The sequence below is a fragment of the Taudactylus pleione genome, unplaced genomic scaffold (assembly GCF_031769625.1).
Source record: "Taudactylus pleione unplaced genomic scaffold, aTauple2 ptg000032l, whole genome shotgun sequence".
Lineage (NCBI taxonomy): Eukaryota > Metazoa > Chordata > Amphibia > Anura > Myobatrachidae > Taudactylus > Taudactylus pleione.
In genome coordinates, this window is record NW_028284434.1 from 36,435,029 (window position 1) to 36,461,540 (window position 26,512).

Below are 26,512 nucleotides of genomic sequence, written 5' to 3' on the forward strand. Positions count from 1 at the left end.
ACTCACCTGGCTTGGTCGCAGTGCTGGGATCGCAAATGCAGCAGGGGGTGTCAGACAGCTCCTGCTGCATTTGCATATTAGCAAGCACGAAATTGCAAAGCTGCTTGTGCAAATCTATCTGTAGTAGTGCAGAACGTATAGGGTGTGTAATAACAGTACAGAACAGTTATAGTCACATGCACACAAACCATAAATAGAACGAAGATCAGCGGCAGGTATCTTTTCCACCACACTCTAACATAACAATGGCACAACACTGGTCTAAATCCATGCGGGAACATAATACTGTCCATCATTATTCCCCATCTGTCTCTACTGTAAACTAAGGAGAGCTACCTTCACATGCCCATGTCCGAAAATTCTATCCACTGTTAGTGTCTTACGGCTCTTGTTCCATTCTGCGCCCTTCCTCAAAAGACAATACAAGTCCTCTCTCTCAAAATCATATACCCCGTGGGACTCAGACGGTAGGTCTGTATCAAATGCATACAAAGAAACCGATAGACTTGCCAGCATTAAAGGGAAACACACACACACACACACACTATTTGATTCTACATCACCAGATGTGCCATCCGTGAGCTCAAACAGCTAAGCACTTCCACCAATACCGCAACAGGCTTGCTACAGAATTCCATGGATATACTTACATAAGGTCAGGCCGGTGTTTGTGTAGTATGGCACAAAATGCCAGCCCATCTCGGAACGATGTGGTCATATTGGTGATGCTGACATCCCGATAGCCATCGCATTGTTGCTTGCACCATTGTTGAAGAGCCTTAATAGCAGCCATCCTAATGAGGATCCCAAAGGAAGGAATGAAAAGAAAAAACAAAAAAAAAGTCAAGAGAAAATAAAAATTGTACTTTAAATATTTATTTGAAGACAAAAAGTTCTCATGGACAAATGCATACATAGGAAAACTAAACAGATTGTGAGCTTCCATTGGGAAAATGCAGTTATTACTAGCCGATTGGCACTTGTGGTGAAGAGGTATGTATAGCTAGCTGCTGCCACACCATGTTACCACAACTTATGACAAGGTCACCCATAGGCAGATCAACGCCATGTGGAAGCTTACTGCTTGGGTCGCAAAAGATTACAGTGCAATTAATAAAGGTGACGAATGGAAACTGCGGGAATCCAGTGGCTAACACACTTTAATTTATTTGGACAATGTTCTAGATTTTGGTGACTGGCCACTGTGATGTCACCCTTACAATTATAGTCTGGAGCATGCCTGGCCAATCTGTGGCTCGCCAGCTGTTGTGAAACTACAAATCCCAGCATGCTTTACCAGCTGATCAGTGGGAGGGTATGCTGGGACTTGTAGTTTTACAACAGCTGGAGAGCTGGCCTGGTCTAGAGTCATGCACCATGTGTAATCTAAGCCTGTAACTTCTTAATTCAAAACTGCAGAAATAAAATGCAGAAAGGTGTCTTTACTTACGGTCAGATTTTTCTTTAGATCTGAACGATAACGATTTAAAAAAAACGTTCAATCGTTCATATCTGAAGGAAAATCTGACATATCTGTCAGATGAACGATTTGAACGATGCGCGTTCCCGATGGTAAGATAACGATATCTGACCTCTGATATGTTTGCAGTCAGACTTGGACAATATCATTCATTTTAATGCTGTCAAAAATCGTTCAAATCGTTGATCTGACAAATCTGACCGTGTGTATGCTCCATTACAGGACATTTGTTTGGCAGAAGGTTGCTACAAGTAAAAGGAAAGTTGGTACACAAGAATTTAGGGACGATTCAATTAAGAGTGGTGAATAACGCCGGGAAGTTAGTCCTGGAGATATTGAATTCAGAACGCTGTTTAGTCCAACTATAACAACTTAAGTTGGAGAATGGCGGTTCTCGCGACTTAACCATGGTGTTTAGTAGCGAGAACCGGCATTCGCCGACTAAAGTGCTGGCCGCGCTTTAGTCACCCTAACAGTGCACGGAATTGAATAGCTCCAGGAACTCCTTCCCAGTCTTATTAACAGCGCCCGTTAAAAAATAAAACAGGGCAATGGCTCTTGCATACAGTGCCGACTTTTGCTACAACTAAAAACAATCTAAAATAAGATGTGCCCCTGCCTAATAATATTTCATTATTATTTTATTCCCTGCCCATTATTGAAAATGTGGTGGCAAATCACGAGCAGCCGGCAGCCACGTCTTTCTGTGGCCCAATCCTTGAACTTAAGGTGCCTATCCACTAGAAGACAGGCAAAAGACTGCACGGTTACGACATTGTAATCGTGCAGTCGTTTGTCAGTCTGTGATGTACCTACAGTGAACGAGCAGTCATTCAGTGTAGGCACAATCAATCATCTGCAAACATGCTCAACCAGACGTTATCGTCAGGTTGACCAGCATGTTTGCATGATGATAGATGTCTAAAAGACCATTTTTTTAAACAATCTGCAAACGATTTTCAAACGATATCTTTATCGTTCAATCGCTCATTTTTAATCGTCTAGCACCTGTCGAGGATACTGGAAGGTGTTCTGTTGACCTGAAGGCGTTTAATAATGAATAGTAACCTCGCCTACAACCTGCTCTTGAACAAGTATTTATTGCTATTAAAAAGAAACTTACTGGCAAAAAAACCCCAAAAAAACAGCTATCTATATCTAAGGGGACTTTTCGCCTTAATGCTATACAGCCATGCAATGACTACAAATGCCAGCTGTCTCAACAATAAGCAGCCACCAGCTTCTACCCACCTTCTAGAACAGCGCAATCCATGTGGCTATTTCCCAGTGTGTCAGCTGAGAAGCATTAGACGCCTTCAGCAGTCCTAGACAGCTATAAATAATGGCCCTCTATTACTATGACTAGAGGCACACTGCCACATGCACCACAATCCCAGGGGACGCCCTACAACACTGCGTGTGGCAGCTAGGACAAATAAGCTGGTCGTCTTGGCCAGAGTACACAGCATGTATTTTGGGCAATTAAAAATCGGTGATTGATTGTGCCAATTCATTAATTGATATTCAGAATAAAATAATATACACAATATTCTTCATAGACACGCCAGTCACTGCACATATTCCCAACGCTAAAATTTGGCACAAGTCATAAATCTTTCGTCACAGAATTGAGGCTTTGGTCCTAGTTTCTACCGGTCAAGGAAAATGAGTTGGTAGTGATAAAAGTAAGCGCTAACTGCGGAACTAAACCTAGCCCAAGTTCATCCCTTATGGTGATAACCGCAATCTGCAAGAGAACTGGGAATGGTCCACAGAGGATTCTAGTTACTTATCTTTGAACACTATACAAAACAAAATTGTTTGCTTTGTCAACTGCATTTAAGACCATAAAACTACATTTGGCAATACATACCATCGCCATTTCTATCAGCAATCACAATGGGCGATAGAACGACTGATGCTGGGCATACGATAACTCTATTCAGACAAATGTAGGTCAAATAGTTTGCAACACACACACACAAAACACAATTATCATCGGGCAGACCAGAGCAAACTGAAACTTCCCATGAAGGTTCTATGAATGCACAGTAGCAATGATTGTTATTGAAATTACAGATTTTAAACTCTGCGCATCAATACTATCCCTTCTGAAAGAATAGTTAACGGAAATTTGGAGCACAATAGGAGCGACTTTATTGTTCGATCTCTATGGTATCTTGCGCCACACACACACACACACACACACACACTAAACAAATATAAAGTCAATTAAATAAAAACAAGTGTCACTAGGCAATATAAGCTCAAGTTTGGCAAGATGCATTCATTCAGCTTGTGTGGCTAAATTAGATAAAGATCCAGTTGTTTAACCATCGACACGAATGAAGGTATCACCTCAAATCACCATGTACAGTATGTGTTGATCTTTAGGAGAGAGATACACGCCCTCGTCTGTACCAGGGCAGGTGCCAGTATGGACCTCCATTTCCTACCGAGAATAATTCTGAGGTCAGCACCTTCTATCTGTATAGCCACATATTAGTACATACCATTTAACTGGTCAAACAAAGCAACAAACATACAACACATTTTTTATCACAATCAAATAACTAATGTTGTCAGAGATGAAGGCTGGGGATAAATCATATGCTTGACTACCAGTTTAACGCTAGTATATCACATGTAAAATAGGTCTAACAATGGAACCTGTGTCGAATTACCCCATACCCACCTTCATTTTTTTATTGTTTGGATGCATTGTGGTTTTCTAAACAACGCTCGATCCATTCACTTATGAATTGCTAACCACAGGTAGACGATTTGTATAAACCTATATGACCTACAATCACACTCAAAAGACTATTCAAGCTAGCAACAAACACACACATGCAGGTCTGAATTATCGTTCATTTATATAGTGACATGTATGACTCGGACACACTAGTCCTTTTTGTCAGCACCCAATGAAACGTATGTTTTTAGCATGTGGGAGGAAAGCGCACCAGCCAGAAAAAAAAACACAAATACTCAGGGAGAATGTACAAACTCCACACATCTAGATGCCTGGCCTGGTTGTAATTGCATTATTTAAACTAATACCCCTTTTCCACTAAAATCCTGTGTTCGACACAGATCTTTGAACGCAGGTCCAACCTGGGTCAGACCCCGTTCACAACGCAACGGCGACTCGGGTTATATCAGGGTCAGCCCCGTTTACAGTGCATACGGGTGCAGTGTTTTCTGATCTGCCAGTGCTTGGAAATGCCATCATCTCCAAGCACAAGTGATCTGGCTCTCCATAGGCTTGTAATGGGACCCTGGTCGGTTAACTTGGGTCACCCGTTCACACCACCCCGTAACCCGGGTTGTTACAGTATCCAACCCTGGTCGCTACCAGGGGTGGATTGGCGGGGCACTCGACCCGGGTTATTTTTCAGGGGCCCTTTTATACCAAGCCGAGGCGCAATAACCCAGGTAATTTTGGCAGTGTGAAAGGGGTATTAGAATTGTGGATGAGGACTAACTATGGAAATGGGCTATGACATAGCTCTTATAACCACTCAGTTCAACAAGTCAAGACAAGTAAAACTAAACACAATAGTCAACAAACTCATAGACCTGCTGCAAATTGGACGATAAGAGAATTTTTACAAGAGATCTGAAATGTACAGATCAGGCTGATCTCTGATCCTATCCCATGTCGGTGATTAGTCTAAATTTATTGTGGACCACAAGAGGTGAACTAAACTTTTCATACTGAATACAAAACTTCTGAGTTCACTACAAACTGCATCTCATTGTTATATCTGTCTCAAACACACATAACTCATGTTTATCACTACAGTAAAACAAGACAGAAAGTAAAACTTAGAATACAGTAGTATATACAAAAGACTTGTTGTGATCACTGCTCCTTAACATGAAAAAAATAAAAAGTTATGCCGCGTATCCACTTGCCGATTAAAATGAGCGATTGAACTATAACGATATCGTTATTGTTCAATCACTCATTAATCGTGCATGAAAATGTTGAAAACGACCAGCGATGCGCGCTCCCGCTGGTCGTTTTCGACATCAAACATCACCTGAACATGCTGGTCAATCTGCCGATAACGACAGATTGACCATGTTCAGGGATGAGGAGGGTGTCTGCACTGAGCGACATATCGTTCAGTGTAGGCAGTGCACGGGAAGAGGAACGACTGTACGATTACAATGTTGTAATCGTACTGTCGTTCTGCTATCTGCTAGTGGATACGCACCTTTATAAAACACAGAAGGTTTAATATCGATCATTACGCAAGAGAGTCTTTCCGCAGCCTACAGAAGTGGCCAAAAGTTTTGAGAATGACACAAGTATTGGTTTTCACAAAGTTTGCTGATTCAATGTTTTTAGACCTTTTTGTCAGATGTTACTATGGTATACTGAAGTAACATTACAAGCGTTTCATAAACTCCAAGCATTGATTAGGCAAGAATGGGCGGCCATCTGTCAGTATGTGGTCCAGAAGTTGATTGACAGCATGCCAGGGCGAATTGCAGAGGCCTTGAAAAAGAAGGGTCAACACTGCAAATATTGACTCTTTGCATAAACTTAATGTAATTGTCAATAAAAGCCTTTGACACTTACGAGATGCTGGTAATGTTACTTCAGTATACCATAGTAACATCTGACAAAAAGGTATAAAAACACTGAAGCAGCTAAAGGGGCCTATCCATTGCCCGACTTTGTAAACAATCCGACCAAAACCAGGTGGTTTTGGTCACATTGTTCACAAAGTCGGGTAATGGATAACCGGCAAGGACCAGCGATGCACGTGCACGCTTGGTCATTGCCAACCCCGACTTTCTACTGAACATGCCCATCAACCTGAACTAGGTTAGGCATGTTCAGAGATAGGAGGTCGGGCTCCTTCACTGAATGACGTTATGTGCGGTCACCGCACTTCGGCGACCTGAAGGTCTGATGCTAAACATTCAGACTTACAGGTCGCCAAATGGATAGGCACCTTTACTTTGTGAAAACCAATACTTGTGTCATTCTCAAAACTTTTGGCCACGGCTGTACACAGGGAATGTGAGGGGGGGGGGACGACGACAGTAGAATGCTAATAGTTTATATATATATAGATAGATAGATAGATAGATAGATAGATAGATAGATAGATAGATAGATAGATAGATAGATAGAGAGAGAGAGAGAGATCTGTATCTGTATTATACACACAACATGTAATCTGGAGAAGTGAGTATATACACACACAAGGTGAAGCCAATGGCTATTGGTTCCTACTTTGTAAGTCACCAGAATACTTAAATGCTGTGTAATATAATTTACTGTATATACACAATACAAAAAGTACCTACAGCAATAATTAATTACAGATGCACTTTATTCAACCATGCAGCTTGCAAATGAATTGACAGGCGAACCTACTGCCAGCGGTGTCTAATAATACTGAGCAATGTATGTTGCCGGCATGTAACGCTTACTAGACTTACAACAGGCAGACATACTGTACAGTCACAGTGTAAGTGTATAGTACCTTACTTTGTATGATTGCTGCAGTCAGTGAGCCCGAGCCCCGTCAGTGTATACGTGCTGCTGCCTCCATATGCCCGCAGTGCAGACGGACTGCTCAGCTGTGTGTGTCCCAGAGATAAGATGTCGCTTCCTTCCAACTCGCACTAGAGACAGAGGAGATCTCCGTTGGGTCACACTATGGAGGAGGAGGGGCCCGGGGAGCGGGGCTGGACCGAGCGCTCACTGTATAGATCAAGCTAGTGTGATGGGTGGGGCTTGTAGAGGGGGCGAGTCTAACTATCAACGTGCTGAATGTTGTGGGGGCGGGGCCATGAGCGTTATTGTCTCTGACAGCAGGGAGAATGGGCAGGACTTCTAGCAGCAGGGAGAAGGAGGGGACTGGGAGACACTGGACTCTGCAGCACACGGCAGCTTTCCCAGTGCCCGCTGCGGGGGGCGATGTAGTTATAATCCGGACATTCGGGATGCCGGCGCTTAGAATGCCGGCGCCGGAATCCCGACAGCTGTCAGAATCCCGGTGCCGCCATCCCGACGGTAAGTGTTGGGGTAGGGCTTAGGGATAGGCACTAGGGAGAGGGTTAGGCACTAAGGGGGAAGGTTCAGGGCCGGCGCTAGGCTTTGCTGCGCCCAGCGCCGTCCTGTGTTGCCGCCCCTTCCTCCGCTCCCTCTCTCTGAAGTTACATATTAACGATATCGCTGGGCGACGGACCGGCTACAGTGGCGCTCCGGACGGCGGACCGGCTTGCCCGTGCCTGGAGCCGCTACTTGGTAGGTTTAGAGTTAGGCAATAGGGGGGAAGGAGTAAGTAGAAGGGGAGGGTTAGGTTCCTGACAGATGTCGGTATCCTAACCCTATCGGTTTGCTGGCGTCTGGATTCTGACCGCCGACATCCCCAACCCCCCATTCCCCAGTGTCGTGCGTGAGAGGCGAGCTTTGCCATGTCTGTGACACAGGGTAATTGCAGCAGGGAGCTGAGAAAGTAGGACAGGATTACAGTTCGTGTGGGCCTCAGGGCAACTAAATCGTGGGTACCCCTCCAATCAGGGGCTTCAGAATGATTTCAGGGGGGGCAATATATATTTTAATTATGGTGCATGTGCGATGCTTCTGGCAGGGCCAGTGACTTGGACATGTACACAGATGCCATCTTCTGGGGACTGTATCTGCTGCAGCCTCTAGAAGCCAGGTATGGCAGACGGAAACGAGTCTGCTGTGCATGCGCAGCTTTCTGGTAACATGGCACCCACGCCATGGTCCCGTAGACTCTTCTACTGCGCATGTGCAAATCTCCAGGAAAATGGCCACTTGAGCAATTTTCTCAGTTTGAATTTTTCTGCTGCTGCACTGCCAACTATGGACTCCAGAAAGTTAAGTATTAAACATGGGTGCAGAGTGTGTGGTTTTGGCCCCCCTGGACCCAGGTGCCCCTGTGCTCCGCACACCCTGCACCCATTATAGATACGCCAATGTGATGTAGCTATCTGTGGGGGCCTCTGGGCGACTACCCCGGCAGCTCTGTTGTTTTAATCTGGCTCTGAGGAAGTCTTTCAATTGACATTATATGCAATAACAGTGTGGAGGACATTGCTTGTCTGCTGTAAGGCAAATTGCACATCTTAAGGAAATTTAACCTTTGGTGAACTAGCTGGGGTGTGACATACCCCACCAAGATTTAAACTCCTATTTTTATTTATAAAATACTGCGCAAGCTGCCGTTTTAGTATAGTTTGAGTTGCAACATTGCCAGTTTGCACAGTGATGGCAGTTTAAAGTGGTGAGCGCTGGCGCAGCGAGTACACGTGCGTGTGGGCATCTCATACCCCACCTGGTTCGGCATCTGCCTTGATGTCAGCCAAGAGTGATCTCATTAAGACTGAGTTGATTAAGTTTTTAATTAATTATATAATTATATTAATTGTTCAGAAGTTAAATTTTTACGAACATTTGTGATTCAAACGTTAAATGATCTTTTTCAAAAAAGTTGTTACTAGAAGACATAAGTTTGGTTCGTAAAAATTAGTTTTAATTTTGTTTGAAAAGATTGAAGAGTTTATTCCCTTTTTATTATTTTGTTTTATTTTATACCTTAAGGGACAAGAATCTGTTATGACAGTCGGAATTACTGTCATACTAAATTAGAATACCTATGGTGAAGTATAAGCATGGGGTGTGAAATACCTCACAAGGAACGCCATGTTGATTTTTTTCCACCTGGTTCGCGGAAGGTTACATCAATAAAAAGCAAACTTCCCTACTCTCCTGGAAAGTGGGAATGTTTCCCAGAGACCCTCCTGTAGCCATTTCCTGACATCCATGGTCTGGGCGGCGTGAAGATGCATCCCCCCCCCCCCCCCCTCTGCTGTCACAGCATTACATTAACCATGGGTGGGACCATGATGGCAGGGGCAGGGCCACAATGATACAATCATGGTGTCACCCTATCCCTTACTGATGCATGCCATACATTTAGGCAGCAATTCACCTATGCCAGTCCTATCCACCAATCAGACTCCGATCATTGTCAATTTCTTGGGGATCTGCAAAATCCATCATGTTAAAAATCTCTGTCCCATCAATTCCAATAATTTTAAGTCGGATTTGGCGAATGGAGATTGTCCAACATGTTGGATTTTGATGATCTCCTGACCCATGCATTGGGAGAATGGGGATTTGCCCAAATTAATTTGTTGGTAGGCCCCCGTTAGTTGCACCACTATCTCCACACAAACCACCAACCTTACAAAGGGGGAAGCCAGTAAGTATGACTAATAGCTGGCTTATTGGGGATGGGGGAGGTGCATGCTGCATTATTTACAGTCTGGGTCTGGTGGAGAGTTGGACATACACGCAATGGCGGAGTGTATCTTGCATGAATCCGCATTGTGAGTGCTCCATAGATGAGCACAAGGGAGGACAATTCAGTCTCGGGCACATTTCCATCACAGACACACTTACTAGCGGAGAGGTGGGACTGGCTTGTAAAAGGACATAAAATAGTTGCTTGAGCATTAACATCATGTATGACAGTGATATATGACGTTCATTTTCAATAAGCTGTTTTATTTAATTCATTTGTTAGAATAGTGCATATCCCCTTGTTACCGCATACTGATCAGTACCTGATCAATGTCTTTTTATTTTAAAAAAAAAAAAAACCTTACCCATGGACCTTTGGATTGGCTAATCTGTATTTCGGGATATTTATTATTTATCTGTATTTCGGGATATTTATTATTTATGTGAATAAGGCCAGTAAAGTGGAGGGTCTTTTTTTAAACTTTAATGTGGTAAATGCTTAGAATATCTAGGTTTGGCATTAAATGGAAGTTATACTGTATCTCATTCCCTAAGGAAAGGTGTGGGGGTTTTCTGTAGAGAGGAAGTCTAGATTTAGACATACTGATTTAAAGGTTTCTGGCATTTTACAGGGAACATAAATTGCACCTAGAGTAATAGGTGTGTGGTTTGATTTTTATTGAAGCACTAAAAAGCATTGCAATAAAACATAAATAGAACACCTCTAAACATACAAAATTAAACCAAAGTGGAATGTAAATCTACAATATTTGGTGGGGCATATCTAAAGGAAAGTGTCCAGTACAACAAACAATGGAGGCGCTACAAGGGAACAAGAGGCAAATGTAAATCAAACATGGTAGTGAAATAATACAATGCAAATGCATGACACATAAAAAAAGAAGGGTTTAATCAGTGCCAAGTGCTACAGGGGGTCTAAGTCCAGTAATCGAAGTGCATATCACATTTCCACAACTGGAATTTCACAGTATCAACGAGGACATCAATATAACTTTCCCAAGTGACAAAGAATTTATTCCAATGCGCCTCTTTATGCAATGAAGCCTCCATCCAGTCCATTCTTAAAATGTGGTACAATTAACTCTAAACATTGGGAGTGGGGGGAAGGAATTTGGAACCCAAGCCTGGAGAATAGCTGTGGCCAAGACCGCTAGTAAGAGTTTGTTACAGCCCTTGGAGACTTTGGAGTTCTCAGGGAGAATTCCACAAGCAGCCCCATTCCAGAGTCAACGGAATATAACTCATCATGTGTCACACTCTGCTCAAATTGTGTGACTGACATTACCATTTGCTGCAGGTCAGGATTTCTGCCTGTCCTTGTTCGTGAACCTTGCACTGACATCACCATCATGCACTATGTCAGCTGCTAGCATTCTTCCAGTTGGAGTGCTCAGCTGACCTGAGCAGCCTATCAGAGACTTGCAACAGATTCATATCCCCTGTGAGAACTCCCACTGGTGCCAGAGCAAAAAGTTGCTTCCCAGTGTTAAGTTCTATCCTGTGGCTCCTTTGTGCAGAAAACCATCACTGCTATCTGGCTCTATATCTACAGTTCCTGTGTCCTGATCTGTGTGCTGCTGTATTCCAGTTTAGGAATTAATAGCTTTCCTAAGAACTTACTCAGATAACATCAAGTTTCAGCCTGTTATTCAGGTCAGTGCAATCACCAGCTGCACTGATTAGAGGATTTCTGCAAGTCTGTTCCTGACCTTGGCTTTGTTTCTGACTTGCTTCTGTCTAATCCCTGGTACTGCGTTTGGTTATCTGGTTCTGACCTTGGCTATCCTCTGCGACCTACACACGTTTGCTCCCTGGTAGCTTATTGTCTGTTTGGTTCTGACCCGGCCTGTTTACGACGCTCAAAGTCTTCTCCGCTCCATCCAGAGTACACCTGTATAGGGGAACCTATTCTGAGGGTCGCGACCTGTGTGTTGGACGCAACCAAGCCCATACCCTCTTGCAAGGGTCCCTGGTGAACACCGCTGGCACATTAGACTCCGCACCTCAGAAATAGGTCACGCCAATCCCCAAATACGGGTTGCGTCCATTTGCCATCCGAGAGTTGTGACATCATGTTAATGAACATTTCCACTTAGGTCATGACTAGGAGCTGCTTACACAAATCTGCCGGGGAACAGAGTAGGACAGCTAGTGACAGCAATGGGAGCTGGGTCGTCCACTAAGAGAGAGTCATAATCAATTTGCTGGCAGAGAGAGCGGTAGTGTGCCGTGATAATCTGGCATACCAGGGTTTGGGTCAGTAGAAGTCAATCAATGTGTTGCCCCTATCAGTTGGCAAGAATCTGCATATTAAAGTACTGATATACTGTTGGGAATGGCAGAATGCCATATTAAAAGATATAGTACCAGAGAATTTGTCCTGGGCATGAGCAGAAGTCCTAGGTCCCCTAGGAGCAATGTCAGTAAGGTGTACCACAGACCTCTTTGTCTCAGAGGGTAAGAAATAGGCAGCCATACAGTCTTGTAATTCATGGTCAACTTTCAAAAGGGAAGTTAACTGATAAATATCGATTTAGTTTAAACCTATAATGCAGGAGGTGCCATAGCTTTCTAGTCAACATAAGGAGAGGGTTGTTGATAATCTGGTCAAGCAGGTCATGGTGGTGAAGGTGGAGCAAGACTATGAGGATAATGTTAGGCAGGAAGACTTGTTCAATAGTAGTGTTAGTATTTACCTCTGAGGTTTGAATCCAAGTCTCTCAGATGTTATATACTGTAATATCTCGTTATGAAGGTTTGCAGCCATGACCGTCTGTATCAGTCAACTGTCCATCCACCAAAAAGAGACCAGGTTGCTTTCACATGACGCCTGCAGCTAATCCCTCCTCTCCCTGGGATATAAGGATTCTCCGTGCACACATTTGTATATACTTTACATGTAGAGGTCTTGATTGGCTGATTTAAAAACACTTACATATCATGGAATAATCGGGAACAATACAAACGGCCGACAATCGGATCTGCATTGCAATTGGCTGAAAGAAACACATGACCCGGGAAACAATGTGGATTGTTGTACTCAGTCTAGCTGCGTGTTCCATTCGGGAGATACAGCGGATTATTCCTATTTATTTATGTTTAAAGAGAAGGGATGACTGCTGCCCCAGTTATAATGTCAATCTCATATCTTTGAGAAGAAAACCTCATATTTATTTATATAGCGCATACATATTCCGCAGCGCATTACAGAGAATATTTGGCCATCTGTAATTTATGTATGACCAGTGTGGTGTTATTGTTAGGATTAGACTGGGTCTGCTGCCTATGGACAACCAATAACTTTCACATCAAAAAAGAAAGGATAGGAGTTGTCTTGGATGGCGCACTAATTTCAATTAAAATATAACTTATTATATTTCTATAAAATGTAAATGTTTACAGCAAAATATTTAAAACCTACACAAACAAACATACATTTTTGAATAACAATACAAATAAACAGGGTCAGATTAAGGGGGGGGCGACAGGGGCGGTCGTCCCTGGGCCTCCACACACGGAGGGGCACCCACTAGCAGCGGTGCAGCCTGCACCCGCTGCTAGTGTAGTGTAGACCGCAGGAAGCGTGGCCACGCTACACAGTGACAAACACACAGCTGTCGGCGGCAGCTGTGTGTTTGTTAGAGCAGCCAATGAGAGTCAGACAGACTCTCATTGGCTGCTGCGTCAATGGAGGGATCCGGCTGGAGCTCAATCATGAGCTCCGCCTTCCGGCTCCCCCCGCAGCGTGTGATAATGGGAGAGACATCATGACGCTGACGTCTCTCCCATAGTTCAGTGGAAGAGCCGGGACTCGGAACGGGCAGCGGCAGTCGCGTCAGGAGCGGGGATTCAGGTAAATTGTGATTTTTTTTTTTGTGTGTGTGTTTGTAAAAGGCACTGCATAGGGGTTGGCCACTACAGGGGGCACTGGATAGGGGGGGCCGCTACAGGGGACACTGCATAGGGGCGTCGCTACAGGGGGCACTGCATAGGGGGGCCACTACAGGGGACACTGCATGGGGGACTACAGGGGACACTGCATAGGGGAGGCTGCTACTGCATGGGGGGGTGCTACAGGGGACACTGCATAGGGGGGGCCGCTACAGGGGGCACTGCATAGGGGGACCGCTGCAGGGGTCACTGTATAGGGGGGCCGCTACAGGGGGCACTGCATAGGGGGGGCGCTACAGGGGACACTGCATAGGGGAGTCGCTACAGGGGGGCCACTACAGGGGACACTGCATGGGGGACTACAGGGGACACTGCATAGGGGAGGCTGCTACTGCATGGGGGGGTGCTACAGGGGACACTGCATAGGGGGGCCGCTACAGGGGGCACTGCATAGGGGGGTCCGCTACAGGGGGTACTGCATTGGGGGGCTGCTACAGGGGTCACTGTAGAGGGGGGCCGCTTCATGGGGGCATTGGGGGGGAGTTACTTGGGTCAATGCATAGGGGGGACAACTACTGGCCCCACTGTATAGGGGGGACTACTACTGGGGGCAATGCATAGGGGGGGACTACTACTGGGGGCACTATATAAGGGGCACTGCATGGGGGGACCACTACTGGGTCTGGGGGCACTATATAAGGAGCACTACTGGGGGGCATTATATAAGCACTGCATAGGGGGACCATTACTGGGGGCACTGCATAAGGGGCCCCCACAAGTTTGTTGCCCAGGGGCCCCCACAGACCTTAATTCGGCCCTGCAAATAAAGATTGTGATAATAAAAACTGAATAAAGTCCCACTGTGTGTTGATTCCAAATATTAATAATCAGATTGACCTACAGTGTGTATTCTGGTATATTTAACTACAGTATTTTAGCAGTATCTCCGGGTGAGAATTAAATGCGTTTGAAGGTATATTGTGTCTACTAATTAGATCTGCTGCATAAATAATAGAATAATCAAATATACATGTGCTACTGGTATTTGTAGCCTAGTAACACCATGTACGGATTGATGGACAAACTATATATAGATAAGAGTACATTTAATCAAATATATCATTGGGTAATTGTACTTGGTTAAATTCCCTCTCAACTGATTCAATAAAATATACATGGACAAATTTACTATATGTAGCGAGGTCCAAGTTTTAACCCTTTCAATGCACTTAACAGTCTTCAGTGGTTACTCAGTGGCTAGTCTTGGATTATTCCCATCTAGACAGTCCCCTAAAGAAGGGATTAACTATAATTTTGGGGTCCAGGACAATCACTCTCACTACAATATTATGTTACATAAGTGCCTTCTCTCATTAATTAATATTCTCCCCTTCGTATAGAAAATAGAGTATCTTTTGCTATATAAAATATGGGATGCAATCGGAAAGCCGGCTGACATTACACCGACAGCCGGCTTGCCGACTGTCATATCCCGATGAGGGTGAAATGACCGGCGTCTAGATGTAGGCGCCGCACATTTCACCGACGACGGCATCCCGATCGAAGGGATGCCGGGCGCCGCGAGCGACAGCCGCTGGGGGGGAGGGTTGGGTCTATGGCTCCCGGGGGGACACATAGGGTTAGGCACTCCCCCCCAGGAGGTTAGGTTTAGGCTAGGGGGAAGGAGGGTTAGGGTTAGGCACTTAGAGGGGGGATTAGGGATAGGAATTTGGGGAGGTTAGGGTTAGGCACCCGTAAGGGAGGGTTAGGGGGGTAGGTTAGGTTACTTAGTACTTACCTGGGGACAATTGGGATTTCCAGCGCTGTCGGGCTGCCGCTGCCGGGATCTGTTCCTCTGTCGGCCTGACTTTGCCTAGATTCGAACTGCCGGCCATGCGGCTGGCTGTATTACATACCGATTACATAAAATATACCTGTGACGTAATGTGGTTAGTTATTATATTTAAATGTTCACTTCCTTCATCCTAAGCACATACTTTAGCCTCAAAAGGAATATATGAGTACTATCTACAGCGAATTGAGATGTTCATCTGGCTAGTGGAATTCCTAAAATGCTGTAGATTTGATAGCATAACCGCTAATGTATGCTCAGAAAATTGCAAGTTACTATTGCATTATTATATTTGTAATTTATATACTTCAATAAAAACACATATCTGAGTCTTGCTCCCTTCATGAATGTTTGTACAGTGTATGATGTTATATATTGTTCAATAAGTGCTTAGAGTCACTTAGTCTGAGTTTTCGAATTTGTGCCTTTGAGCCAGGGCCGGATTTACCGCTAGGCAACCTAGGTGCCTGCCTAGGGCCTGGCGGGTCCCATGGGGCCCGCCGAAATCTGGCCCTGATCATCTGGGAAGCTCAGTTGCGGTCTTATCGGCGGTGCATTGCACTGGTGCCCATCGTGCCTGCTGCAATGACAGCCGTGATAATAATGAGTCACACTGACTCATTACACTGCGGCCGGCCATAACAAAGAAGGAGAAGGTGGTCTGGCACTCCTCTTCTCCTCCCCTATCGTCTCCTCTCCACTCATCCTCTGTGCGGTGAGGCGGCCGGTGTCTGAGGGGTGGTGTCTTTAGAGGCTGCGGGCTTAGGCTGCTCCTGAGCGGTGGGCTTCGTCTCTGGTGCCCATTCCTCCACCACTGCCCATACCACCCGGGGTCCAACGTCACAATGTAGTGACCGGCCCCGTTGTGAAAACCATACTAGAGGAGCGCTACAGCAACTACACTGCAGTCAGACTGCGTGAAAGGTCAGTTCTTCACTCACAGTCAACTCTCCTTGTTTTTTTCTGCCTGCCTCCTCCACAGATACTTTACCTTCATGTCCCCTTGAACCCTTTCAGCTTAATTTACTCCCTCCTTCAGAAACCTACCATACTGTACCATTTGCCTCTACCCTTTGCCTATCACTCATTGCTTCTCCTTGTAACCCTCTTCCCATCTCAGCAGTGGGTGACAGAGAGAGTAAAGCTGGCCACACACTAGACCAACTTACATCCAACTAGTTGATTGGTTGGAATGAAAATCTGGTAAGGAATGAAAGCAAATGACAATCAACAATTTTCTCACAAACTCCGGAAAATGGACTAAAAACTGTTGTTTGAACAAATTGTTTACATCAAACATTTAACAAACTTGTCTGACGACCATTTTCATCTGTTTTCTTTCATTTAGGAGCAAATTGCTGATCATCATTTACTCCCAGACATTACCAAATTTTCATTCCAACCAATCAACTAGTTGGCTGGTTGGATGAAAGTTGGTCTAGTGTGTGGCCAGCTTAAGGGTGACCGAGAGTAGGTGAAAGAAAGAGGGTGAGGAGCAGAGGGTGACGGGGAGAGGGCAACAAGGAAAAGCAGTGGGTAACAGGGAGGGGGGTGAAAGGGAGAGGCAGAGGGTAATGGAGAGCATCATCCACTGCCCGTCACTGACATTCATAAGGCTTGTCTCATTCAATTTCAGATGATTCAGCAAAGTACCCTGTGTAAAATGATATTCTTGTATATATTGTTTGGATACAAGCTTGTATAAGACACAGACAATAATAGACTCTGTGTATATAATCGGGTGCATAAATATTAGGACATTGACAGAATTTTCATATTTTGGCCTCTATTCACCACCACAATGGCTTTGAAATGAAACAAACAAGATGTGCTTTAACTGCAAACTTTGAGATTTAATTTGAGGGTAATTACATCCAAATCAGGTGAACAGTGTAGGAATTACAACGGTTTCTATATGTGCCTCCCACTTTTTAAGGGGCCAAAAGTAATGGAACTATCAACTCAAAAGCTATTTCATGGACAGGTGTGGGATATTCCCTCATTATTTCATTATCAATTAAGCAGGTAAAAGGTCTGGAGTTGATTCTAGGTGTGACATTTGCATTTGGAATCAGTTGCTGTCGACTTTCAATATGAGATCCAAAGAGCTGTCACTATCAGTGAAGCAAGCCATCATTAGGCTGAAAAATCAAAACAAACCCATCAGATTGATAGCAAAAACATTAGGTGTGGCCAAATCAACTGTTTGGAACATTCTTAAAAAGAAAGAACGCACCGGAGAGCTCAGCAACACCAAAAGACCCGGAAGACCACGGAATACAACTGTGGTGGATGACAGAAGAATTATTTCCCTGGTGAAGAAAAATCCCTTCACAACAGTTGGCCAAATCAAGAACACTCTCCAGGAGGTAGGTGTATATGTGTCAAAGTCAACAATCAAGAGAAGTTTTCACAAGAGTGAATATAGAGGGTTCACCACAAGATGTAAACCATTGGTGAGCCTCAAAAACAGGAAGATCAGATTAGAGTTTGCCAAACAACATCTAAAAAAGCCATTACAGTTCTGGAACAACATCCTATGGACAGATTAGACAAATATCAACTTGTACCAGAGTGATGGGAAGAGAAGAGTATGGAGAAGGAAATGAACTGCTCATGATCCAAAACATACCACCTCATCAGTGAATCATGGTGCTGGTAGTGTCATGGGCGTGGGCATGTATGGCTGCCAATGGAACTGGTTCCCTTGTATTTATTGATGATGTGACTGCTGACAAAAGCAGCAGAATGAATTCTGAAGTGTTTTGGGCAATATATGCTTATATTCAGTCAAATGCTTCAGAACTCATTGGACGGCGCTTCACAGTGCAGATGGACAATGACCCGAAGCATACTGCAAAAGCAACCAAAGAGTTTTTTAAGGCTAGAAAGTGGAATGTTATGCAATGGCCAAGTCAATCCCCTGATCTGAATCAGATTGAGCAGGCATTTCACTTGATGAAGACAAAACTGAAGGGAAAATGCCCCAAGAACAAGCAGGAACTGAAGACATTTGCAGTAGAGGCCTGGCAGAGCATCACCAGGGATGAAACCCAGCGTCTGGTGATGTCTATGCGTTCCAGACTTCAGGCTGTAATTGCTTGCAAAGGATTTGCAACAAAGTATTAAAAAGTGAAAGTTAGATTTAGGATTGTTTAGTTTGTCCCATTACTTTTGGCCCCTTAAAAAGTGGGAGGCACATCTAGAAACCGTTGTAAATCCTACACCATTCACCTGATTTGGATGTAATTACCCTCAAATTAAATCTGAAAGTCTGCAGTTAAAGCACATCTTGTTCGTTTCATTTCAAAGCCATTGTGGTGGTGAATAGAGGCCAAAATATGAAAATTCTGTCAATGTCCCGTTATTTATGCACCTGACTGTATATATATTTATCAATACAAATTACTATCAACCCACATATATTTTAGGTTTGACAAACGTTTTGCCTCATCCAAATTAAGGTGAGGAATTCAGGTTCATATTTAGAATAAAGAGACCAAATACAGGCACACAGTGTATTTTAAAACACAATTTCACATATATTTGCACTTTATTTTTGACACATTTTCGCTATTTTAATTTGTATTTATTTTTGATAGGATTTAATAAAAGTTCTATTTTAAGTGCGCCATATACAGATTCTTTCCCCCTTTTCTTTTCCACTTCCAAACCCTTCAGACGTCCCAAAATATTGCTAAGGAGGTCCGGTGTTAGACGAATTCTTTCGGCCGGATCCATGTGGCCAGTACAAACTGTGGGCCTGATTCAGAGCCGCTCGTAAGCGGCCGCTCCGAGCAATGTTCGCACAACTGCGCATGCGTATGGGTCGTAATGCGCATGCGCCAACCAGTCAGTGCGATCGGAAATCGAGCGCTCGCCAAATAGCGTGTGCCTGCTAATTTGAGTGACAGGATGAGGCGTTTGTGGGTGGTAACAGGGGAAGGTGCTTGTGAACGGGGAGTGGAGATCCGAACGCAGGCGTGCCAAACGGGTCAAAACGGGTGTTTTAAGGGTGCGCATAATTAACAAAGCAGCGTCATCGACCATGTCACTTGGTTGCCTCTTAGCCTGAACTGTTCGCATGATTGCGGTAGGATAAACCTACCACAAGCACTGCGAGCAGTTCAGATGCCTTTCGATGTGCTTGATTAATCAAATAAATAGCGGAGATGACATATGATTCGAGCGGCCAGGGGGTGTCTTTACAAAATAGCGAGCGCATGTTTCGTTTGCTCGCTCAGACATAGAGGCGTCAACAGACCACAAAGAGCGAGCGCTCAATTTAAATAGCCGGCCCCTTTTTCTGACCAAGCGAGCTCAAATAGCGTCCGGCTCTGAATCAGGCCCTGTGTTTGTTTGTGAACCCGGTGTCTGATATTCGCCTGTATGGGTGTCTGGAGATGTGTAACGAAAGCTGGCAGGCCTAAGGAGACCTCCTGGCATGAAATATAAAACACTTCCATTGACTAGGAATCGAACCCAAGTCTCGGCGGAGAGATGCCGTATCGTACCCACTAGACCACCAGGGATGTCGGTGTTGGAGACAAGTTTATGTGCAATCAGTGGAGAGTGTGGCAGTAGATTGACCAGGCTGATACTGTAGAAAGAAAAAATAACACTCTTTTTACTGTAAACCGGAATGCTTGGAGTGGTAGATCTTGGCAAAGTATTCAGCAGGCTGGAACTGGGTTGTCGCTGTAGTCCAGGATCCTGGAGCACTCAGATGGTAGCAGGGCCAGATGCAGACCAAACACCGGAATTGATAGTAGGTGATAATACCAGGAATGGCATCAAATGGAGCAGGAACGCTCACCATGCAGGGAGAATGGTATACACAGGCGAGTTGTAGGTTCGCATAACAGAAACACATGAAGGTTCCCTGGGCAGCCAGTGGGATAGCTGCCTCAGGCATAGACAGAACCGGATGCAGACCAGACACCAGAATGGATAGTGGGTGATGATACCAGGAACGGCACCAATGAAGCAGGAACCAGGAACACTCACCATGCAGTGAAAATGGTATACACAGGTGTGTTGCAGGTTCGGATAACAGAAACAGGTTGAGATTCTCTGTGCAGCCAGTGGAATAGCTGCCCCAGGTGTAGATCACTTGCAGGAATCCGTATAGCAGAAGGAAGCAAAACTGCACAAACGATACAAGCAACAGGAGCTCAGTATAGCTCACGCAGTAGGAACTGAGGTTAGATATTGTACTGGCAATTAGGTAGAGTCAGCAGCTGGGATATATACCGCTGGGTTATGCTGGCAGAATTGGTAAGTGACCCGCCGACAGGGGAAACAGACCCGGGTTGTGAAAGTACCCCCTCCTTGAGGAGTGGCCTCAGAACATATCTTTGGCTTTCCAGGAAACGTGGCGTGAACGCTAAAAACAAGACAAGGTGCATTAACATCTTCAGAACTCACCCAGGATCTCTGCTCAGGACCGTATCCTTTCCAATGGTCCAGATATTGGAGTTTCCCTGTAACGACATTGAGCGTTGAAAATGTTCTCAATCTCAAATTCAACCCCTCGCTGGGTCTTGGCTGGAGGAGGTTTTGGAGGAGAAGACTGGAACCTGTTGAGAATTAGAGGTTTGAGAAGAGACACATGAAAGGCATTGGGGATCTTGAGTGATGGAGGAAGCTGTAAACAGTAGGCCATTGGATTGATGATCTTGATAATAGGAAATGGACTGATAAAACAAGGAGCACACTTCATTGATGGAACTCAAAGTCAGGTTACATGTGGATAGCCAAACACGATCGCCCACTTTAAGATGTGGAATGGCCCTCCTCTGTTAGCAAAGATTTTATAGCGAGCTGAAGATCTTTTCAAAGTGGAAAGAGGATAAACTGCGCTCAGCTAGCACTTAGCAATGTCTATATAGTGTATGATAACAGAATTATTTGAGCTAATCCCACCTCTACCTAGATATTGTATTTAGGGATTTAGTCAGTTATCCCAAACGGCAGCTCGCTTGCATTTTATATCTCCTAATTTTCTTGGTGCGCTAGTACTCTCCTGTTCTATATAAATCTTTTCAAAGTGGCATGAACTTCCTTCCAGATATTTGAAAAATATTGAAGATATGCTTTGGCCGCTGGTACATGAAATGTCGGAAGAGACAAACTCAGGGATAAGAGGGTGTCGCCCATAGACTGTTAGGAAGGGAGTAGTTCCAGATGAAGTGTGGTATGAGTTGTTATGGGCGAATTTGGCCCATGGCAGGAAATCAGTCCAATCATCCTGAGAGGAAGTAATATACATACGGAGGAAAGTGTCAAGATCTTGGTTAACTCAGTCTACCCATTGGACTGTGGGTGATAAGCTGTGGAAAACTTTAGTTGAATCTGTAAGGAAGAGCAGAGAGCTCGCCAGAAGTAGGCAACAAACTGCGACCCTCTGTCCGAAACTATTTCTTTGGGTAATCCATGGAGACAAAATACGAGTATTTTGAAAATGAAGAGCTAAGAGAGAAATTGTGCAGATGGTAACCTGATAGAGGTACAAAGTGTGCCATTTTCGAAATCCTGTCGACTACAACCTATATGGTGGTAAATCCCTTGGAGAACGGAAGGTCGGTGGTAAAATCCATGGATATATGGGTCCACGGTTGTAGAGGAATGGACAGAGGCTGTAATGGTCCAACAAGCAACTAGCGAGAAATTTTATGTTGGGCACACTGAGAGCATGCAGATACAAACTCTTGTACATCAGAATGCATAGAAGGCCACCAATATGATCTTTTGATAAGTTCCAAAGTCTTTTTAACGTCTGTGTGGCCGGAGAACTTGGAGGCATGAGCCCATAATAGTAATTGTTTGCGGAGTTCAGGAGAGACAGTTTTCCCTAGAGGAGGTGTAACCACATCAGTAGCAGCGAACACAGTAGGATTTAACATTGGATATGGTTCAGGAACTTCTGATTCGTCCTCGGGGTTCATGGACCGAGATAAGGCATCTGCCTTACAATTGCGAGAGCCAAGACGGAACTCCAATTGGGAGAAAAATTAACACCCACCGGGCTTGCATGGGCGTGAGGCATTGGGCGTCTTTAGGAAGAGATGATTCTTGTGGTCGGTAAGCACGGATATTGGGTAACTGGCACCCTCCAGCAGATAATGCCATTCTTCAAAGGCTAGTTTGATGGCTAAAAGTTCTCTCTCGCCAATGGGATATTTATTTTCATCAGGAAAGAATTTCTTAGAGAAAAAACCACATGGATGTAATTTCTCTTTAGATCTCTGTGATAGACCCGTCCCTACTCCTTAAGAGGATGCGTCCACCTCAAGAATAAAAGGTTGAGTGACGTCAGGTTGGCAGAGTACAGAAGCTGAAATGAATGATTGTTTTAGTAGCTGCAAGGCCAACTTTGCTTCTGGGGTCCACTGTGCTGGGTTAATGCAGAGATAGGAGCTGCCAGTGTAGAAAATCCTTTAACAAATTTCCTATAGTGGTTAGCGAAATGCAGGAATCTTTGAAAGGTTTTTAAGGAATTGGGTTCAAACCAGGAAAGCACCGCTTGAACCTTTTCAGGATCCACCTTGAGGCCGGTACCTGATATAATGTACCCTAAAAAAGAAATGTCCGGTACTTCAAACACACATTTTAAAATTTTGCAGTAGAGCTGGTTAATACGAAGTCTTTGGAGGACCTCTTTCACTTGGTCACGATAAGTGACTAAATCATTGGAGAATATAAAGGATATCATCCAAGTATACAACCACCGAGTGGTACAGAAGGTCACAAAATATTTTGTTCACGAAATGCTGAAATACGGCTGGGGTGTTGCTCAGACCAAAGGGCATGACAAGGTATTCATAGTGCCCATCTCTAGTATTAAACGCCATTTTCCATTAGTCACCCAGGCGAATACGGATCAAATTGTATGCACCCCTTACGTCCAATTTCGTGAAGACAGTGGACCCCTTCACTTTATCATAAAGCTCTGTGATTAGTGGTAATGGATAACAATTTTTTACGAAGATTTCATTGAGCCCCCTATAATCAATATGTGAAGGTCCGGGTTTGTTGTGGACCCGGGGTGGTGACAGGAGCAGACACAGAAGCAGATTTAAATAAAAAGGTGGAGTTTTTAATAAGTGATTTAGCAGACATGGGAATGGCAAAAAAAAAAAGTCCAGGTTTAGCACTAAAGTGCACTTGATAACTGTGGTGAAGCAAATGGGAGAATGTCCAGATAGTGACAGGCAGGAAATGTCCAGTATGCAGGTTTGGTGAGCTGTAACGAAGTTCTGGCAGAGGTAATGAATTCCAGCTGGGAGTTAGAGTGTGAGGCAAGGTGCAGGGAAACAGCAGGTTCAGGTACTCAGGCAGGGGAAAGGCAGATGGAGGGTGCAGGGTGATTCCAGCAGGTTTGGAGCAGGCAAGGTAACAGGCTAGTAGCGCTTCCAGGCAGACAGGTAAGGCACAGGTACTCTCCCAGCCGCAGCTGAGAAACACGTTGCACTGGCAATGAATGAAGGCTCTGGACCTTCCTAAATACCAGGTGCCATGCTGTGACTGGATGGAAAGAGCACATGACCCACCAGGATTGGACAGCTTGAATCACATGACCTGAGGCAAGATGGCGACGCCCATGCCAAACGGAACGGAAACACCACCAGGCCTCAGTAACAATCTGCCCGCACAGAATCACGCGCAGCCAATGCCCCTCGCCACAATGACCTCACAGGTAATACCCGGTGACCACTATGCCGAGAAACCCTGGCCGTGACAGTGTCCCCCCCCCCTTATGGGTTGCCTCAGGACACTCACCAGGTTTTTCCGGATGGGCAGCGTGGAACCTTTTGATGAGTGCAGGAGCATGGATATCACGGGCATCAGTCCAAAAACGCTCCTCTGGACCGTAATCCCTCCAATCCAAGAGGTACTGCAGATGTCCTCTGCGCATACGAGAGTCCAAGGCTTGGGAAACCTCAAACTCCACGCCTCTTTCAGTCTGGACACGGAGAGAAGCAGGCAGGACACTGTGGAACTTATTCAACACTAGGGGTTTAAGCAGGGAGATATGAAAGGAGTTGGGAATTTTCAGATAAGGGGGCAACTGAAGGTGATAAGCCATGGGGTTAATAATTTCTATAATGGAGAAGGGCCCGATGAAGTGTGGAGCAATTTTCATAGATGGTACTCTGAGCCGTAGGTTCCGGGTGGACAACCAGACTTGGTCTCCAACTTGCATACGTGGTACTATCCTACGCTTCTTGTCAGCTTGAAATTTGTAATGGGAGGACGCCTTCTCCAGGTCAGCACGAACTTGAGTCCAAAGTGATGCAAATCTCTTTACAGTGTCTTCCACAGCTGGTACATCAAAGAAGTGCAGGCTTTGAAATTGAGGAACCCAAGGATGAAGTAATGACATCACTCCCATAGTGCCGAGGAGAGGACGCCGGGGACGGAGCTCAGGAGTGAGCTCCGTCTTCCGGGTCCCGCAGAGCACTATGGGAGTGACGTAATGACATCACTCCCATAGTGCCGAGGAGCGGACGCCGGGGTATGGACGGCAGCAGCACTGGAGCGGGGATAAAGGTAAGTGTTTGTGTTTTTTTCTTTTGTGTGTGTGTGTTTGTTTGTGTGCGCGCGGAGGGGGGGAGCAACTACAGGCGGCTAACTACAGGGGGCTAACTACAGGCGGCTAACTACTAGAAGGGGCACTACAGGGGGCTAACTACTAGAAGGGGCACTACAGGGGTCCCTGCATAATGGGCGCTACTACAGGGGGCACTACTTTAATGGGCACTACTACAGGGGGCCCTGCATAATGGGCACTACTACAGGGGGCATTGCATAAGGGGCACTACTACAGGGGGCATTGCATAAGGGGCACTACTACAGGGGCATTGCATAATGGGCACTACTACAGGGGACATTGCATAATGGGCACTACTACAGGGGGCATTGCATAATGGGCACTACTACAGGGGACATTGCAAAAGGGGCACTACTACAGGGGGCATTGCATAATGGGCACTACTACAGGGGGCATTGCATAAGGGGCACTAGTATAGGGGGAATTGCATTTTGGGGCACAACTACAGGGGGCACTGTATAAGGGGCACTAATTTGATACACAGTTTACAGGTTATAAACTATGTTCCCAATAATCTGGTTCTACATGGACATAAAAACTGTGCAACCTGTCTTGAGCTGAGGTGACGGACTGGCAGGAGCAGAAAGGAGGGTTGGTGAAGTAGATCTGTCAGGGTGGGATGTAATGGGCATTACTGTTTGGCATAATGTGTATTTGGCATTACTGTGTGCATAATGTGCTATTAGGGGCATTACTGTGTGACATAATGTGTAAGGGGCATTACTGTGTGGCATAATGTGTTGTATGTGGCATAATCTGTTGTATGTGGCATTACAGTGTGACATAATGTGAAATAGGGGCATTACAGCATGGCATAAATTTGTTATAAGCGCTTTACTGTATGTCATTATGTGTTATATGTGGCATTATTGTGTGGGATGTGTAAGGGGCATCGCTGTGTGGCATAATGTGTTGTAAGGGGCACTCCGGTGTGGCATAATGTGTTATAAGGGGCATTCCGGTGTGGCACACTGTGTTATAAGTGGCATTACTTAGTGTGTCATAATGTGTAAGGCACGTTGCTGTATCATGTAACCACACACCTTAAACGTAGTCATTGGGTGTGTTTGGGCGGAGGGGGGGGGCACCTGAAACTTTTTTGGCATGGGGGAGCAAAATTTATAGTTATGCCACTGCTGGAGGGGTGTAGTTGCTGATACGCCTGGGGTGGTTAATGAGGTTTGCAGATTATCTTTTCGCTTAGACATCTCTTGTAAAAACTAAGCCATTTGATGCTGCACAGTTTCCAGGTTTTCTACACAACCAGCAATACAGCAAAATAAATCCACTCCAGACTCCTATTCTGTGGCCGGATCCATTGGGCCAGTGCAAACTGTGAAGGTCCGGGTT

General features: G+C 45.0%; 1 protein-coding gene across 3 annotated transcripts in view; it reads right to left on the minus strand.

The window, feature by feature from the left end:
* The window catches only part of MICALL2 (MICAL like 2), a 78,427-nt gene extending 71,226 nt beyond the window's left edge, over positions 1-7,201 (minus strand). For 2 of the 3 annotated variants that reach the window (XM_088452022.1, XM_088452020.1), the window contains exons 1-2: positions 6,996-7,201; positions 651-794 (exon numbers count right to left, since the gene is read on the minus strand). In XM_088452022.1, the coding sequence (XP_088308148.1) occupies positions 651-793 (143 nt within the window). In that variant the 5' untranslated portion in view covers position 794; positions 6,996-7,201. Of the gene's footprint in view, positions 1-650; positions 795-6,990 lie in introns of all 3 variants that reach the window. The other variant, XM_088452021.1, reaches the window with a different exon arrangement.
* Between the last annotated feature and the right edge of the window lie 19,311 nt (positions 7,202-26,512).